We start from the raw sequence: 20,355 nt of genomic DNA, 5'->3' as shown, positions 1-20,355 counted from the left end.
TTTTTTTTGCAGAGTAAAATTTACTTATTTCGACAAAGGTTCGAGAAAAAAGCATCAATTCATACCTCGGCTGCATTCGCGAACGCGCCTGCGTGGTCACACATCTCGTCGTTAATCGATGTGCGTGTTGACGATTCAAGTCGCTTTTATTTAAAGTAAAATGTACTTGTTACATGTATAAAATGTTAGTCTTAGATTATATAGATAGAGTATCTTCATACAAATTGTTTGGAAAAAATATGTCAACTCATATATCCATGTGTGTGTAAATAGGGTTACCATAATGTGTATTAGTGGAAGATTTGGGAGAAAAAATATTTTTAAATTGAAAGTTAAAAAACGATAAAAATTTTAATATATTTAAAAAATAAGATATTTTATTATTATTATATTAATTCGTAATTATACTTATCATTACTAATTATTTTAATCATGTTTTCATTTTAAAATAATAAAAAATGGCCGCTAGTTTAATTAATACATGTATATTAATTTGTCATACGGACATATGTATAAAAAATAGTTCCCAAATCAAATAAAAAAAAACTTATCTGGGAAATTTTTAATCCAATCACTTGCAACACTGAAAAATGGCGCGCTTTTTATATAAAAAAAATATATGTGTCATAATTTAATCAGTCAAACGTCAATCAAGTAATCTGACTAGACGTTGACCTGTTATAGACAGTCGATGCTCTATCTACGCAATCTAAGATATTAGTGAACAGCGGGAGCACACGGGTCACGCGGGGCGGGTGCGGACGCGACTTACGCGGAGCGGACGCGGGCGCGGACGCGGACGCGGGCGCGGGCGCGAGCGCGAGCAGCGTGACGACGTGCAGTTGACTTACGAATTCCAAGTTGCCGTCGTCCGCGAACGCGCGCTGGAACGCCAGCGCGTTGGCCGCCGCCGCCTCCGCGCCCGTCACCGCGCTCTCAGCGCTGCAAACCGCCGTAGTCATTAAAAAAAAGTAAGGACACAAGGCATCCGAGCATGCAGCCGTTGGTAGTAAACAAATACCATCATTTTCCTGGGCTTATCCCAGTTATTTGAGGTCGGCGTAATATGTTATTCTTATAACATAATATTTTGGCTTTTGATTTTACGATTGACCATCTGCCTGCCGTCAGTCCTCCTTGGCAATGCATTTGTTGGTGGTATCCGGTACTTACGATATGGAGGAAAAAGTGACAATGTTGTGGGAAAGGGAAAGAGGTGGCAGTGCAGTTGCAGAAAGAATTTTTTTTTATACAACTTAGAATGGCAAACGAGCTGACGGCCCACCTGATGGAAAGTGGTAACTAATGGCCTCACTGCTAGTAAGCTCTGTCAGGTCAACCTCCACGCGGTTCTCCCTGGAAACCATTGTGATTAAGACTTGTTGCATTTATCATGATAACTGACCTCTTCCATCCTCACCTATCACCCCTCACTGGTGCCCCGCCAGTGTTCGCCGATAGCGCGGGCAGGGTCACCATTCCATTTTCAACTATTAAAAAAACCCTCCCTTTCCCGTGGGTTTCGTAAAGGGCTACTGAAAAAGGCAAGGGATGGGCTACAGCGTCCCTCTTAAAACATACCTAAAGCCTGACTACGGTTGACAATCCGTCTGCCAAGCGTGGCAACTACTGCTAAAACCCTCTAAGGTGTGTGTGATGTAATTAATTATACAATAACAACAAACTAGATTTTTGTAAAGTACTCATAGTGGCCGAGGCGATTTATTTTCCGAAGAAAATAGATCGATACTTCCTCCGCCTGGGCTATTGGTTCACGCTGACGAGGCACTACTGATTTTTTTATACAACTTAGAATGACAGACAAGCTGACGGCCCACCTGACCGTCACCTATAGACATGAGCAGTACCATGGACAGAACAGAGTATGCTGTTTCGCCCATGATACCCCCATGCGTTGCCATTCCTGAGGACTCAGGTGTTAGTCCTCTGTACCCAGTAAATTCACGCCATATCCCACGCTTCAAACCGAAACACAGCCATGCAAACACAACTGCTTCACGGTTGAAACACGAATGAGACAGAGGTGTTCAAGCAATCGACTTTTGTACAAAGTCTATTGAAGTGATTGCTGATAGGCGAGGGTGAAATTATCTCAGTTGATCCATCGCGACGAATTTTGATAAACTCAACCGAGTCAAATTTCTGCGGTAGTAGAGCTGCTCTAACAACTGACTATTCTACCCTCCCCCTCGTCACACTGGGTCAAGTTATTTATGCTTGGTGAAGGATCAGTAATGAGTGGTACGATGGTTAGTTGGGTACTGACAGGTCCTGGTCGTCGGGCAGCCGCCGCAGCGCGATGCCGCCGTTGGGCGCGGCGCCGAGGTGGTTGAGCTCCTTCTTCTCAAAGTGGTCCAGAAACAACGGCCGGTACTTCGGTCGGTTCGTGTCCATAGGATCCGTGTCGTGGCCTGCCGGCGGAGAGGAAATTTATTTATTTATTTCATCAACTGGATGAGCTTTACAGTCAATCACCCATCATATTCTCACCCAGAAAAGCATTGGTACAGTTTGAATAACTATTGTATGGATATTTTAATCAAATACTTGTAATTAATTTTTAATTTGTATTTAATCATCATTTTTTTTTTTCGTTCCTCTTGTTTGTTCATATTTTGCTTTTGTTAACTCCTATTTTTGTTGCTTTGTGTACAGTGCCTTGTTATATTGTTGCTACTTGTGAAAACCTATTAGTGGCTTATTTTGTGATTCTAAACTGTATCTTTTTGCAACATATACAACTTAGAATGGCAAACAAGCTGACGGCCCACCTAATGGAAAGTGGTAACCGTCGCCTATAGACATGAGCAGTGCCATGGACATAACAGAGTATACTGTTTCGCCCATGATACTCCCCATGCGTTGCCATTCCTGAGGACTCAGGTGTTATTCCTCTGTACCCAGTAAATTCACACTATATCCCACCCTTCAAACCGAAACACAGCCATGCAAACACAACTGCTTCACGGTAGAAAAACGAATGGGTCTACAACGTACTTTATCCATTATTAACATCTTTCATAATAATATTGTAGAATGCAATAAATTGAATTGAATTGAATGGGACAGAGGTACCCAAGCAATCGACTTTTGTACAAAGTCTCCCCCTGGTGAATTGAATTAAAAGTCCCACTATAGTTCTGAAACGACTGTGTCAGCCGTGTCGGAGAGTACTCACGTTTCATGGTGGCGAGGTCGAGGTCGAGGTCCGCGTCTGCGTCGGGCTCGTTGATGACCATGGTGCCGAGGTCGGCGGCCAGCTCGGCGTCGCGGGGCTCGCGCGCCGGCACCAGCGTGCCGTCGCCGCGCGGCTGCCGCATCGTCGCCTCCGAGTACTCCGCCTCCTGCCGCCGCCATCACCACCACCACGCACATCACATACACGCACCTCCACTGGCTAACACTCTCACCACGATTACTAGCAATACACCCTGACAGGTCCACCTCCTCGTGGATCCTCCAGAAAACCATTGTGTTCACTTCCAAGTGAATTCATCACGATGTGCTAACTGACCTGCTTTGTCATGCTCCTACCTACCTATCATTCCTCACTGGTGCCCCGCCAAAGTATACCAATAGACAGGTTACCCATCATTCCATTAACACCATTTAAAAAAAAATCGCCTATAGACAAAAATATAATCTGATACCTATATTTATTGCCATTCCCGAATATTAAGGTGTTTTTTTTAATGGGTGATAATGAAATGGCAACCCCGCCTGTGCTATCAATATACACTGGCGGGACACCAGTGAGTGATGATTGGCGACGAAGAAAGCAGGTCAATTAGCCTATCATGACGAATTCCACTAGAATTAACCACGATGGTTTCCTGGGGGAATCGCGTGGAGGTCGACCTGATGTATTGCTAGCAATGGGTTTATTAGACCCCGTGAATAACAATCCCTTTCACCCCAATATTAAGGTGTTATCTTACATACCCTATAATTTGACCATCATTTTTTAGCCATAAAACCGAAACATAACCACGCAAGCGCAGCTGCTTCGCGGCATCACCTCGAATGGAACAGAGGAACCAAAACAGACCATTTTTGTAGTCTCCCCGTGGATATCCACAAAAATAATCTAAATAATATAAAGGAACAACAAGCTGTTAGTCATGGAAGACCTATTTTCAACAGTGGCCACTCAAGGGCTGAGAGTAATTAATGATCTCTGAGATCTTTTCTAGAGATAAATCCACTTTTACTCGCAATATTTAAAACTACCTTATCTTAATTTACAATTACCGTAACGAATATATATATATATATATATATATATATATATATATATATATATATATATATATATATATATATATATATATATATATATATATATAATGTAAAGTGCTTTGCGTACGTACCGAGGCGAAGTTCTTGGCGTTGCCGGCGGCGTTGGCGGTCCTGAAGGCCTGGCTCTCGCGGATCTCGCGCGCCTCTGCGATCATCGTGCTCAGGATGCTGGGGTGCTTTGCATTGCCTGCCATTTACACACAGTTAATTTTTAACTTTCGCATTGTTTACACATATTTTTAAATACACTATCAGGACTTAACACGATGTAAAAGCTTTTACAGGTAAATAGTACCTACATACCTGCTCCTTTATTGCCAACGTTCCGACGTGGATTACACCACGTCGTGGTCACGACAGGACCTGTCTTGTTTTTTCATCCCGTTAAATCCCAATTGTATATTTAAAATACATTTACACTAGTGTCCGACCGAAACAGGTTTTACAGCCGAAACCGAAACCGAACTTTCGGCCTTGGTCTCAGTTTCAGCTGAAACCGAAACTTACTGAAACATATCTTAAATTTCTCTTCTATACTGAAATCTAGTGTATTTTTACATAATTATTTACACAAACACACAGATAGTTAAAGAGTAATATATATTTATATGTAAAAAGATATTAAAATTAGAACTTACTCTTGGAAATAAACTTAAAAAAAAAAACAACTTTCAGTTAGATACACACACAACACAAACACACACAAAGTTTCGGCGCGGCCGAAAGTTTCGGTCAATTTTTTGACCGAAACCAAAACTAAGGCTGAAAGTAGAAATTCTGGCCGAAACTAGCCGAAACCGAAACCGAGAGTTCGGTCAGACACTAATTTACACACATATACGCACTGGTAGTTACACTGTCAAAATTAAAAAAAAAACGGTGACTTCAATTGTTATAAAAATTAATAAAAGGCCAATAAGAAAATAGGTACAACAACATACCAATAAACTCGTGCGCAAGTAGGAACTCTGCGGTGGCTCTCTCGTCGGGGTTCTTCACCAGGCACTGGCTTACAAAGTCTATAAACTCGCTCGACCACTGGTCCGGCTCTCTGGAATCACACACCACAATAGTCACACAGAGTAAACATTTGCATTGACAAGCAGACGGGGAGGGGGAGGGGGGGATTAATATGCGCTGATGGCTACATAAGGACGAGGCCAGGTCAGTTTGCCGAATATAGCGAATTCACTACTCTTCTCCATCCAAGGGTTGCCTGGAAGAGATCGCTCTTAGCGATAAGGTCGCCCATTGTTTTCTCACTATGATTATTTCTTGTAATTATTTATATTTATAATAAGTTTACTATTGTAATCTTATGGAGGAAACAATAAAGAGTATCTATCTATCTATCACTAGAAATTAATTACCAAATTAAGGTGTCTAAAGAACTGTGTCGAGGTTGACCTAACAAGACATATTGTTAGCAATGAGGACTAAGATGCCCATTACCAGCAATACCTTCCCCCTGGAGATCGTCGTTGTTAATTAATTAATGTGTCCAATATGCATAAAAAATCTAGGCCTATGTCCATATATCTATATAACACTTGTAAATCATTAAATGATTACCATAAAACCCGTACGCACCTGAAAGAGGGCGGCGGTTTAGTGGGTATCATGAATATAGCGCGCATGGGGTGTATGTCCCCGTAGGGCGGTTTGCCCTCGGCCATCTCGAGCGCGGTGATGCCCAGCGACCAGATGTCCGCCACGCAGTCGTAGCCGATCTCCTGGATCACCTCTGGCGCCATCCAGAACGGCGTGCCGATCACTGTGTTCCGCTTCGCCATCGTGTCCTGTAACGTTGGGTCATTTAACTAGAAGAAACCACGAGAACTAGTATGGGACCCAAGGCCTAAGACAGGGAAAGGGACACAGGAGCCACCAAATAGTATTGCCTCTATAGAGCAGAGGTAGCCGACTTGATTAGGCCCAAGATCTACTATTTACTGCCGAAACCCTGTGCGATCTATAAGAGGCAACAAAGAGAATTTAATTGTCGAGGGATGTACATCTACATTATGTGGTTCGCTCTGGATATAATTATAAAATATTGTCCAACAGCGATAGTATAAAATTAACAAATGCCGCTAAATGAATGCCTCTGAGTCTAGTGCTTAGTCTAGTTAGAGATCAGGGGACAATACGTAGCATCAGTTTCCAAATAATCAGAAAGTAATATAATAATAGAATAAGAATAGAATTAGCAAAACAAGTTTTTTTTTTTTATACAACTTAGAACGGCAAACAAGCCGACGGCCCACCTGATGGTGGAAAGTGGTAACCGTCGCCTATAGACATGAGCAATACCATGGACATAACAGAGTATACTGTTTCGTCCATGATACCCCCCATGCGTTGCCATTCCCGAGGACTCAGGTGTTACTCCTCTGTACCTAGTGAATTCCTCTTCTACTGACATTGACTCTGGTCAACAGTGTCATGAGCCCGTATCCGGACTTGAATATATTGACTTGTAAACTTGTCGAGTTCCGCAGAATAGCAATCGATTATTTAAAAAGCGTCCAGTAATTAAATGTTTGTACATATTGTAATTGCTAAGAGAGTGAATTGGGAAACTGTCAAGCTCCCTTAGTTGGTAAACATAATAAATAAATAAATGATAAATAAAATACTACATTGACACTGCAAAAAAAAATTAATAATAACAATGTATCAAACAATTCCATTTATTTAGATATACATTTGACTAAAACTGGACTTAATAAAATTTCCTGCACCCTATAACCAGTGTCTTTCAACCAACCAAACCACCCACCTATAACCTGGGGTCTTTCAAACGTAGCATGAAAAAGCACTTAGTGAGGGAGCATAGTGCGGCCAACCGTTGGGAGTAAATCATTCTCTTTTCGGTTCATCGTGTTCATAGACCATGTTGCGTCTGTGTTCGCTCAGGTTGGTGTGTGTGTGTTTGTGTGTGTGGTGGAAACTTACTGTAAGCTGTCCAGCAACACCAAAGTCGGCAAGCTTCGCGTGCCCCTCCGTGTTGAGCAGAATGTTCCCCGCTTTGATGTCCCGGTGGATTTTTCTTCTCCGATGCAAGTACTCCAGTCCCTTGAGCGTGTCGCACAGGATCGTCGCGATCTCGTCCTCTGACAGGGTCTTCTTTCGTAACCTCATTATATCTGATACTGAACCGGCTCCACAGTATTCCATTACGATCTGGAAACAACAAATATATTTACTTTTTCATACCAGAGGGAGACTTTGTGGATTGCTTGGGAGTCCTCAGGAATGGTTGCCATTCCTGATAGGGGGTATCATGGGCGAAACAGTATACTCTGTTATGTCCATGGTACTGCTCATGTCTATAGGCGACGGTTACTACTTTCCATCAGGTGGGCCGTCAGCTTGTTTGCCATTCTAAGTTGTATAAAAAACAATACTACGTATAATAATAATAATAATAATACGTATAGACTTTAATCCAAATAATCAGCATTTGTTTATATATATATATATATATATATATATATATATATATATGTATATATGTATATATATATATGTATATATGTATATATATATATGTATGTATATATATATATATATATAAAAGATACTATTGTTATAATGAGTTTGTAATTCGTCCGTTCCTTTCTTTTGTACATGAATTTATTATTATTCACCAACTCACCCACAGGTCTGTATTCTTGAAGTAACTACCGTAGTACTTGACCACGTAGGGGCTGTCACACTGCTGCATGATGGAGATCTCCTTGATGATCTCCTGCAGGTCAGTGTCCACCGGCACCTGCTTGATGGCCAGCACCTGTCCGCTCTCCTTGTGTAACGCCTGCAATCGATCGACAGTACAACTTGTGAGTTGTTATACATAAAACAGATAAACACATACCAAGGATCCAAAGGGCAAAATCAATAATTTAGAAAGATTGGCTTTAGTACCGGGCGCTCCTGGGCAAAATTTTATGACGCAGCGTCCCGATGGCAAAAAAATGTCACCTAAATGCAATGTGAGCCGACAGAAATAATTTATACTACTGCGGATATCATCGTTTTTCAATAATATTATAATCAATGTTAAAAACATTGATATCGATCCAAATAATAAAACATTACTAAAAAAAATCTTTTGGCGACACGGTCCTGCTATTTAATTTCAAAGTAAAACCATCGAAGTTTATGGGACCCTTTACTGAAGCATTTTTCATTTTTTCATTTGCCCTTGAAATATATTATAGTGATTACTGTACCATCATTCATAATCAAAGTAGCAATCAGCAATAATAAAACTTATCTAAACTAACAACATATATATATATATATATATATATATATATATATATATATATATATATATATATATATATATATATATATATATATATATATATTATTGCTTGTATTATATTCCATATTTTCATCATTTCTCCATCTAAAGGTTGCCTGGAAGAGGTCGCCTTTTCGCCTTTAGATTATCATTTTTTGTAATTGTTTGTATCAATAATAAGTTTACTATTGTAATCTATCTATCTAATATTACTGAAAAAAACTTAACTGATTTAAAAAAAAAATACCTATTGATAGCAGCGAGTAACATAGGCTTTATTTTATTACAAAAAACCGAGTGAGGCCTGAACAGGTTTAGAATTCATTTATACAAAGCTACAAATAAAAAATCAAATAAATATCTGCCAAAACAGATCCCATTAATAGATATTTTCTACGTATTCGGCATTCGGGGAGGGTATTAGCTGCATCGTAAGGCGATTAACATCTGACCTTCGTAACTCGAGGGGTAAGCCGAGCGCCCACCATTTTTATGTTAGAGTGAGAGTATTTTATAAACCGTTATTTAATAATTAATGTTGTGCTATTCGGCGTGTCGGTCCTGGCATAAAATGGGCCAAGGAATGGTCTTGCCCGTGGGTATCGTAAGAAGCGACTAAGGAAGGACGAGGGATGGGCAGCAGCGTCCCTCTTAAAACATCTCTAAAAACTTAACTGCGGTTGACAATCTGCCTACCAAACGTGGCAACTACTGGCGAAACTCCCCTTATGGGAAAGGCTTATGTTCAGCAGTGGACAGTTAACGGCTGAAATAATAATTAAAAAAATATGCTATTGAATCACAATTTCTTCATTTCTTGCTCGTCAACATTATTATATTAATGGATATTCTATAAATGCTTATTGTATTCAAAGAAATTATGTAATTTGCGTGTCTATACGCTTAATCTCGTGTAATCTTTCTTTTTTTTTATTATTATTTTTCAGTGGTATTTCGTGGCTCACCTTTGGCCGCAACAGAATATCAGTGTTTTGCTCTTTTAGGGCAAAGCAAAAAGCTGAGTTGTGGCCATTTTGTATTACTGTGGCACACGTATGAAGAAAAAAAATTGTTACTAATTTTATGCATTCTGATTTTGGTTTTGTTTTTTTTTTTTAATTTTTGTACATGTATGTTTTTTTATCTTTTTTCACTTTGCATTTGTGTCTTTTGCTGTTTGTGTGCTGTAAGTAATGTAAATAAATTATTTATCTATCTATCTATCTGTCTATTGTTGTCCATGTGTTGTTGACATTGCGGTGGATGCGTTCAGAATCGTGCTTCTACAAGTCTATTGTATTGCCCTGTACTCCTGGAATAGAATATGTCACCCCTTCCTTTCCTGTGGGTGTCGTAAGAGGCTACTAAGGGGACTTAATAGTCAAGGGATGAACAGCAGCGTCCTTACGTCCCAAAGCCTAACTGCAGTTGCTAACCCACAATAAGAAGCCCATTTTCAATAGTGAACAATTTACGACTGATATAGTATAATATGATCAGTCTATTGTATTTATTGTTATAGTACAGTAAAACTTATAAAAAAAAGTAGCCAAGCTTTCTATAGGTGAGAATATTTAAAATCAATGAAGTAAGTTTTGAATTTGCACATTATAATCAATATAATCTTTCCTCTTTATATGTATAGAGTGTTGTTATTATTATTTTACCCCATTGACACCATTACGGATTATCGTTTTTTTTTACAACACAGGGGGCAAACGAGCATGCGGCTCACCTGGTGATAAGTGACTACCGCCGCCCATGATCACCCACAACACCTACGGCATTGCAGGTGTGCTGCCGGCCTTTTAAAAAGGAATATACTCTTTTCTTGAAGGTTGTATTGTCGTATCGGTTCGGAAATACTGCTGCTGGAAGTTGATTCCAAACAATAGTTGTGCGTGGAAGAAAGTGCCCGATGGAGGGCCGCCACTCGTCCAGATGGTTGGGATGAAACTAGTTTGTGGCGGGTTGTACGGTGGTAAAAATCAGCAGCAGGTATCAATCCGAACAATTCCTCAGAACTCTTCCCATGATAAATTCGGTAAAAGATGCACAGAGATGCAACATCTCTGCGCAGTTTCAGTGGGTCAATGATATATAAAACAAAATTTCTCGTTTACTTTAACTCAAAATTTATGGGGTGGCTTTTAAAAAAATATAAATCTGGAAGAAACGTCGTAATTAAGTGTGTTACGATTGTTTCTGGGGTGCGTAACGTAATGCAATATTTATAACGTGAAATGATTACTTACGCCACTCCAGTTTGGAGGTTTCTGGTCACGCAACCGTTGGGGTGGGCCGTGGAACACATCTGCTACACTTACAATTACGTAATGTACGAGTACAGTAGGCATGAGTAATATGGATACCAATCCGATACCTACATATTGAGTATTTCTGAATATTGATGGCGGAAAAAAGGTATCGCCCATATCGGTCGGACATCTATTTTCTAAGGTGTTAAAAATCTGTTATCCAATATTATTTTTGGACGAGACTTTTAACTTATTTATTATTGGATTAGTTTATAGTTATTGTAACTAAAATATATAGTTACTGTTACCAGAGGGAGACTTTGTACAAAAGTCGATTGCTTGGACACCTCTGTCACATTCGTGTTTCAACCGTGAAGCAGTTGTGTTTGCATGGCTGTGTTTCGGTTTGAAGGATGGGATATGGCGTGAATTTACTGGGTACAGAGGAATAACATCTGAGTCCTTAGGAATGGCAACGTATGGGGGGTATCATGGGCAAATCAGTATACTCTGTTATGTCCATTGTACTGCTCATGTCTATAGGCGACGGTTACCACTTCCCATTAGATGGGCCGTCAGATTGTTTGCCATTCTAAGTTGTATAAAAAAAAAAAAATTACGTAGCCCTAATGTAGAGACATGATTGATTGTTACGGTAGGACATTTCAAACACACGATACAAATATTTATAACTTCATAAACGTAGTTCTCAATTCGGTTTTTTCTTCAGTTTGTCACCTCAGACCTCCGTTAGTTGTACACCGATTTGGAAAATTCTTTTTTTATCTCAAAGGATATACTTACAAATTGGTTCCATACAAATTTTATAAAAATCGATTCAGTAGTTTAGTTTTTAGATCAAAATTACTGGTTATACATTAATTTTTTGGGACAACTGTAAAAACTCCTATTACAAACTCGTTTCTTGTTTGAATTTCGAACTCACCCTCGTGGTTATAGCTATAAAATAGTGTGTTGCTCCCCGAGTTAATACACATCACTGAGCTGTAAACCATATTGGATTGCTACGGCACACACGTGCGGACATTTTTATAAGCTCTGTGTACCCCATATTATTCGTTAGTAGTGTTATGCTCCTACATTTGTGTGCTAAAGACGTATTTTTTTTTTATTTATCCAAATATTTAAAATTTAAACCTTGAAACAGTATTAGATAGGTAAAAAAATAGTATTAAGTACTATTATGGATTGAAAAATGATATTATCGGTAAAGGCTCGAGTTTAGAATATAAAGTCATACGACAGTCAGAGATTGATGGCCTAATACAGAATAATTCAATATTCATAAAGAAAATAGGTAATTTTTTTATATCACTGAGGTGGCAAACAAGCATACGGCCCACCTGATTTTAAGTGGTTACCGTAGCCTATGAACGCCTGCAATACCAGAGGTATTACGCGCGCATTGCCGACCCTAAAGAAACCTCTTTACCCCCTTTTGAAGAACCCCATTCTGTAGTCTCTTGGGAAAACCTCGGCAGGGAGCTCATTCCATACTCGTCGTACAACCGCGTTGTACGCGACCATTTAGGCTGTATGGTGTGAGGGCTATTTTAATCACCATCGCGAAAGAAAATTCTAATGAACAAGAATTATCAATATCGATGCAGGTAGGGGGGAAAGGGATTGTTAGCAATGGAGTTCGATATTGCTAGCAATATGCCCTATCAGGTCGACCTCCACGTGGTTCCCCCTGGAAACCATCGTGAACAATTCTTGTTGAATTCGTCACGATGGGCTGACTGACCTGCTTCATCCTCATCTATCATCCCTCATTGGTGCCCCGCCGGTATATACCGACAGCGCGAGTGGGGTTACCGTTTCATTATCACCCATTAAAAAAAAATCGATGCTGAATTAGCGAAGCAGTTGCAGAACGTGCATACAAATAAAAATATAGACGGATTGAGAATTATCCATTACATCCATATTATATTATTCACTGAAGTGGTTATCAGAAGCTCTCAGCTATTACAGTAATAAACCTTTTAAAGAATTGAACATACATATTGCAACAATGTGTTTGTATCTAGTGTTTACCAGGGGGGAAAGGGATTGTTAGTAATGGAGACCGAGAATCCCATTACTAGCAATATACCCAACCAGGTCGACCTCTTCGCGGTTCCCCCTGGAAACTATCATGGTTAATTCCTAATGAATTCATCATGATGGGCTAACTGGCCTGTTTTCATTCACATCTATCACCCTTCACTGGTGCTCCGCCAGCGTATCCCGTTAGCGCAGGCGGGGTTACCATACCATTTTCACTCATAAAAAAAAAAGTGTTTACCTTGTAGACGCTGCCATATGAGCCCTCCCCTAATTTACAAATAATGTCGAAAACTTCCTCGGGCTGCCGCGTGAGACTCTCCTCGGATAGCTTCTTCAGCTCACTGCAACAAACACAACAATGATTACATTTTACAAATAAACGGTATATTTTAATGTAATAACTACTGCTTTAAGGGGGGGAGGGATTGTTAGTAATGGGGACTACCAGTCCCATTGCTAGCAATATACCCTACCAGGTCGATCTCCCCGTGATCGCCCCTGGAAACCATCGTGCTGAATACCAAGTGTATTCATCACGATGGACTAACTGACCTGCATTTTCATTCTCACCTATCATCCATCACTGATGCTCCGCCAGCGTATACCTTTAGCGTAGGCGGGGTTATCATTCCACTATCATCCACTAAAAAAAACTGCTTTAACTTTATTTTAATGCATGATAATGGATGATAACACTAGCGGGACACCAGTGAAAAATGATATGTGAGGATGAAGCAGGTCAGTTAGCCCATCGTGACGAATTCGACAAGAATTATTCACGATGATTTCCAAGGGGAACCACGCGGAGGCCGACCTGACAGGGTATATTGCTAGCAATGGAGCTGTTAAACTCCATTGTTAACCATCCCTTTCTCCCTACCGCGTTAACTTACGTGTAATTAGATAGAAAAAACTTGACTAGTTTCGGAATCAATTCGTGATACTTAGTCATGAGCAATTGAGATGCGAGCACGAGCCTGACAATATGCCTCGGCCCGCTATGTAATTATTAAATGAAATCCTTTTTTATCTGAAAGGATATACTTACACATTGGTCCCATAGAAATTTTATTAAAATGAATTTAGGAGTTTACTGTCTAAATGCAAATATCTGGTTTTGCTACAACTAAACTCGGTTTTTTTTTTCTAAGATCAGAAGACAATCTTAATTATTCTTAAAAATAATGAGAATCAACTAAAAGCGAATCGTTTATAACAAAGGTATTAGATGGAGCGTTCGTTTAATTTACTTGAGGCACTTTGTTTCAAACGCGCCGCAGTAAGAGCCATCTATTTGGGTGGCTCAAGACTGATCGCCGGTATATGATAGGTATTATTTAAACGGCCAGACGCAGACACATAATGCAATGTTAGGGACTACTCACACTTATTAAGCTCCATTCGCGTTTCGCTAAACGATTTTGGTCACACTTATACAGCTCTGGAAGAAAGCAGCCGCGTACGGCGTCGTAAGAATGAGAAAAGCATAGAGTGCTATCTCCGCTGAAACGCTTGTCTACTGCGTACGACGTTGAATATGCTGCATTTCGTAAAAATAAAATAATTATAATTACTATAAAATACGTCTGCACTCTTTAATGCTTACGTACATAATGATTACGCAATAATAAATCAAATTAATGCAGAAACAATACAGGTCGCAACTTGTCGACAAGGAGTGGCGAAACATCCCTGTAAAGAGCCGTTTCGCCGCGTTCGACGGTGAATGCGACGGAACAGCGCTGAACGCACTCTTCAGCATTCACATGATAAATACACATTTATCCTCATTTTATACTGGGTTGCCGCGAAAGCAAGAACAGACGCGGAAAGCTGAATGGATACGTACACGTCTACATACAAAATCGTTGTTTTCTATGGACAAAAGTTGAATAGAGTTGAATAAGTGTAAGTAGTCCCTTAGCCCGCACCACACCGAACCAATGTTTCCACATAGTGCAAATATATAAAGACGTACAATAACGAAAGTGTACGTAGAGTATATATCGGAGCAGAAACATAGAGATTTCTTGAAATTCGACGCACTTTTTCAAGACCTCTATTCAAATACAATAAAATAGCAAATATTCACCATCGTCATCATATCCGCCTTTAACTGTCTACTGCTGAACATCAGCCTCCCCTTTGGGGGGTTTTGCCAGTAGTTCCCACGTTTAGAAGGCGGATTGGCAACCGCGGTTAGACTTTAGAGATGTTTTAAGAGGGACGCTGTTGCTCATCCCTAGACCAGACCCTAGACCCTAGTCGCCTCTTACGCCCACCTGCCAAGCGTGATAACTAGCGAACCCCCCCCCCCTATAGAGAAGGTATATGTTCATCAGTGGACTGTTGAGATGTAAGATGGAATAGTCTTATATGAATAATAATTCCCTTTGTAAAATCCAAAACTATTTTTTCAATATAACATCTTAGTATGTAAGAGACTTTTTTTTTATACAACTTAGAATGGTAAACAAGCTGACGGCCCACCTGATGAAGTAGTCGTTGCCTATAGACACGAGCAGTACCATGGACATAACCGAGTATACTGTTTCGCCCATGATACCGTACCGCCCATGCGTTGCCATTCCTGAGGACTCAGGTGTTATTCCTCTGTACCCTGTAAATTCACGCCATATTCCACCCTTCAAACCGAAACACAGCCATGCAAACACAACGGCTTCACGGTTGAAACACGTATGGGACAGAGGTACCCAAGTAATCGACTTTTGTACAAAGTCTCCCTTTAGTAAAAAAGACGTTAACAAAACTTTTTCATTACGTACTTAGCAACATATTTGTGTGGCTTCTGAAACTGTTCAGTGACAATTATAGCTACCACGGTAATTATCCTACCATTAAACAAATCATAGGAATGCGCGTCTAATTTTACTGTTGTTGATTTATAGTTCTGCAGCGATAATGCTGCTCCTAAAACGCTCGCTTTAGCATTAGGGTTGTCAATCCACAAAGAATAGTATTAAATTAATATAAAACAAAAACTTGGAGCCCTATACTTATATAGTGCTCGAAGAATAATAACAAAAAAAGAACAAAAAAGTTATAGTAATGACTTATCATTACTGTAACTTTTTATGTCAATCATTATTTCTTGGCCTTAGTCACCACCAAGTACTTACTTATCCGTGTGGTCCCGGCGTAGAATAAACCACCCCTTCCTTTCTAGTGAATGTCGTAAGAGGTAAATAAGTGAAAGCGAGGGATGGGGAAACAGCGTTCCTCTTAAAACATCAAAGCCTAACTGCGGTTGCCAATCCGCCTGCCAAGCGTGGCAACTACTGGCAAACCCTTCCAAACATAAGTCTCCTCGGCTTATGTTCAGCACTAGATAATTAAAGCCTGATATGGTGATGATGATTCAGTACTTACTATTAATAGCAACAAAGCAAAAAAACACGATACTGGTATTTAATTTTACATGAAAGCGTTAACTAGGTTATAAATAATAATTCAGAAAAAAAAACTACAATACATAAATCAAATTAAATTTAGACAACCCTACAATTTCTTATCGATATTTTTTATTTTTTCATTTTGTATTACTGCATCTCAAAGCTTTTTAAATCCTATACCCTCCCACGTACTCGGCTTACGTCATCCACGGGTAGAAAATTCTGCGAATCTGGTAAGCGGGGTTTACTTAGAAAGAGACCTGTTGTTCTCTAAGCGGTAACCCTAATCACCAGCCACTTTTATGACCTCAGTTGACAGTGTCGCGTCGTCACCTGGACATCACCAAGTGGTGTGGCGGTTATTTTGAACACTGACGTCTACGCTGTGCGCTGCAGTTGTGAACTATTGCTATGTTACATTAACACTGCAGTTTTAAAGTTACAGTTTCAAGTGAAATAGATCCCGGACAAGACGGTTCTGTCTTTAAAAAGGTGGATCTTCTTATTTCAGATCTACTTGCAAACAACCGACTTCAAAAAGAAGGGGATATATGATTCGGTCGTTTTTTTTTGTTTCAATAATAATAATAAATACTATCTTTAATAAGGTCACTGGGACCCCACATAATTTTTTACAGTACTAATTTATGTAACCAGAACTCATACAATTTTTATACAGTATTAATTTACCTCATAATTCCGTCAATTGTTTTAAACGATAAGAAAAATTATTTTTATCTAAAAAGATATAATTTGCTAGTTGTTATAGTAAAGGAATTTTGTTGCGCTCAAATCATAGTTCCTTAGTTTTTAAATATTTCTAATTTATTTTAAATCTGGAATAAGGAACTATTTTGGTTATGATCTGATATTTGTTTGTGTATTATTTTTAGTTGATGTTTGATAAATTACGCTCGCTAAAAGTAGATATTAGTATAACATACCCCCTCCAATGAAAATAGCTGCATCCAAATCAATTTTTAAAAAGTTATTAAAACACCATTTATTAACTAAACAAAAACTTGGGTTGGTCGCCTGGTAGCGACTGCTTTCAACATAATAAATATTGTGGTGATTTATTTATATTGTATTTTTAATTAATTAATAAAATATATTATTTATGCATCATTTATATAAGTATGTATCTATATAATACAATTTTATCTTTGGCTGTTACACAGGTTACACTCTGGGTTTGTTGTACGCGTCCGTGTAGCCTAACTTCAGGCTACAGCTGAAAATCAGTGCTTTGCTTTTAAGTAAAACCATCACTGAGCTATTTGGGTCACTGCGACACACATGGCGAAACCATATTTTTATATTTTATCGTTTGTTGTATATTTTGAAAAGTGTAAATAATCTGATTGTATAAACTCATTTGTAAATTTACGTGTGTCATAAATGGCTAAAATAAAAAGTTTATCTATCTATCTATATTAAGTGCATGTTCATAGTTTCAAATTTCTCATTTAAGTGATTTATGTATAAATCTTTAGAGAAATAAAGATCTTAAACCGTAAACCGTATCTGATATTTGGATATCATCGTCGTCATCATATCAGCCATTATCTATCCACTGCTGGACATAGGCCTCCCCCATAGATCTGTTTTACAAGTATATAAATCTTTCTTTATTAAGGCAATAACATGGATAATATAAAAAAGATACTTTTAATAAAAAAGAACCGATTAATTTTAAAACTACGCTCTCTAACTGTATAAAAAAAATGGGGGGAAAGGGATTGTTAGTAATGGAGACTAAGAATCCTATTGCTAGCAATATACCCAACCAGGTCGACCTCCTCGCGGTCCCCCCTGGAAACTATCATGGTTAATTCCTGATGAATTCATCATGACGGGCTAACTGGCATGTTCTCATTCTCATCTATCACCCTTCACTGGTGCTCCGCCAGCGTATCCCGTTAGCGCAGGCGGAGTTACCATACCATTTTCACCCATAAAAAAAAACTATATAAAAAAAGCACGAATTTTGTTGTAAGCACGGATTACTGATAACAGTAAAGAGAGCGGAGATATAATCGCTGGAATATAACTTTTGATAGCACGGCTTGCACTTGCTACGTTCCCACGCATCGATTTATCAAACTATACAAACTTTGAGTACATCTAATAAAAGACAGTTCGGTTTCCTCACAATTTGTTAAAAAATAAGTTTAGGTAAACATCAAATGCAATTTATACCAGTCACGTGGCAACCAAGGACACAGCTCACCTGATGGTAAGCAGTTAGCGTAGCCTATAAACGCCTACAATATCAGGGGTATTAGGCGAGCCTTGCCAACCCTGAAGAAACCTCTTTACCCCTTTTGAAGAATCCCATGCTGTAGACTCTTGGAAAAACCTCAACAGGGAGCTCATTCCATAACCTGAGCGTTCGTGGGTGGAAACATTTCTGAAACCTCGCTATACGCGACCATCCAGGCTCCAAAATATGAGGGTAACTCCATGACAATAGCGAGTTATTCGATAGTAAAAAATGGTCCTGAGCCTAGTACGTTGCACACGCAAAGTGAGGCATAATATCTCCTAAAACTTAAGAATTTGATACCGCTTGCAACCCTGAGATCATCGACAATTCTCATAGCTCGTCGTTACACTGTATCGACGGGTTCAAGCTGATATCTAGGTGCTCCCGCCCATAACCGACAGCAATACTCCATGTGGTGCCGGTTTTGCGATTTATAGAGCAGTAATCGTTGATCGGGCGTGAAGTATTGCTCCGCTCTATTAAACACAATATACATATATAATTTGATTTAAAATGACCACTTTCAATTAATATGAGACAAACACGAAAGCAAACCCTGTAATCACAATTTTCCAGCTCTTACCCCATATTTTTTGTGATTGACGTAATAGTAAATCGTTTAATGAATTACCAAAACTAGTACCCAGTATTTCTAATATCATGGAATTGAATCTAAATCCTCTATTTCTAGAATTAGCACTACAATTATTGAATCTGTACTAATATCATAAAGAGAATAGATTTGATTGTTTGTAATGAATAACCCCCAAAACTACTCAACCAATATTAAAAAAAAATGTCACCTATAGAAAGCTGTGAAGTTTCCGTGTGGTTGCGACATAGAATAGGCCACTCCTCCCTTTCCCGTGGGTGTCATAAGAGGCGGCTAAGGAAGTACAAGGGATGGGCAACAGCGTCCCTTTTAAAAACATCTCCAAAGCCTAACTACAATTGCTAACCCGCCTGACGAGCGTGGTAAATAGTAGTAAAACCCCTCAAAGGGAAGGCTGTTCAGCAGTGGACAGTTAAAGGCTGATATGATGACGATATAAAGCTGTATTATCAGCGAACACCGTAAGCAAAATATTTATATAAAAAAAAATACAAAAAATGCATATCTCTATAATCTTCGCAACCCAAATTATCAAAATATAATATGTTTGATTTCGAATTATAATTTTTCTTTTTTCCTATCTATACACCCGTGCGAAGTCAAAGCGGATTGCCAGTAATAGATAAGTTTACAAAATCAACCCCATGAATAGAATGAAAAGCATTAACGATATACTCACAAAACACCACCCACAACACCCGCAGAGCAAATCCAGAAAGAACAACATGGCAGCGAGCTATTGAAACGAAAAGTACATACAACGGGCAGATACGATATCGGTGCTCTTATCTGCCCCATCCGTATCCGGACCCGTGTCATTCACTCGTCTATTTTGTTTAATTACAACATTTATTTTACGAGCTGGGGCTGAATCCAATGCCGTGTTCGAGCCGGGGCTGAATCCGATGCCGTGTTCGAGCCGGGGCTGAATCCGATGCCGTGTTCGATATTTGTATCTTTTGTGCCATTGTCTGCACACTGCAGATTATGCAGCATTCAAAGATTTTGTTACTCTCTTACGATGTTGCGTTGTAAATTTTTTTTTATACCACTGAGGTGGCAAACAAGCATACGGCCCACCTGATGGTAAGCGG

The 20,355-nt window shown here is 39.2% G+C and overlaps 1 protein-coding gene across 2 annotated transcripts in view; it reads right to left on the bottom strand.

The window, feature by feature from the left end:
- The window catches only part of LOC113518233 (serine/threonine-protein kinase hippo), a 44,921-nt gene that overhangs the window by 8,270 nt on the left and 16,296 nt on the right, over positions 1-20,355 (bottom strand). For both annotated transcript variants that reach the window (XM_052892951.1, XM_052892950.1), the window contains exons 2-10: positions 13,205-13,307; positions 7,982-8,140; positions 7,279-7,506; positions 5,911-6,119; positions 5,262-5,371; positions 4,392-4,507; positions 3,200-3,365; positions 2,288-2,432; positions 852-942 (exon numbers count right to left, since the gene is read on the bottom strand). In XM_052892951.1, the coding sequence (XP_052748911.1) occupies positions 852-942; positions 2,288-2,432; positions 3,200-3,365; positions 4,392-4,507; positions 5,262-5,371; positions 5,911-6,119; positions 7,279-7,506; positions 7,982-8,140; positions 13,205-13,307 (1,327 nt within the window). The remainder of the gene's footprint in view (positions 1-851; positions 943-2,287; positions 2,433-3,199; positions 3,366-4,391; positions 4,508-5,261; positions 5,372-5,910; positions 6,120-7,278; positions 7,507-7,981; positions 8,141-13,204; positions 13,308-20,355) is intronic.

This window comes from Galleria mellonella, unplaced genomic scaffold, assembly GCF_026898425.1.
Source record: "Galleria mellonella isolate WM207_F2 unplaced genomic scaffold, CSIRO_AGI_GalMel_v1 utg171, whole genome shotgun sequence".
Classification (NCBI taxonomy): Eukaryota; Metazoa; Arthropoda; class Insecta; order Lepidoptera; family Pyralidae; genus Galleria; species Galleria mellonella.
This window is presented reverse-complemented; position numbering and strand designations above follow the sequence as displayed.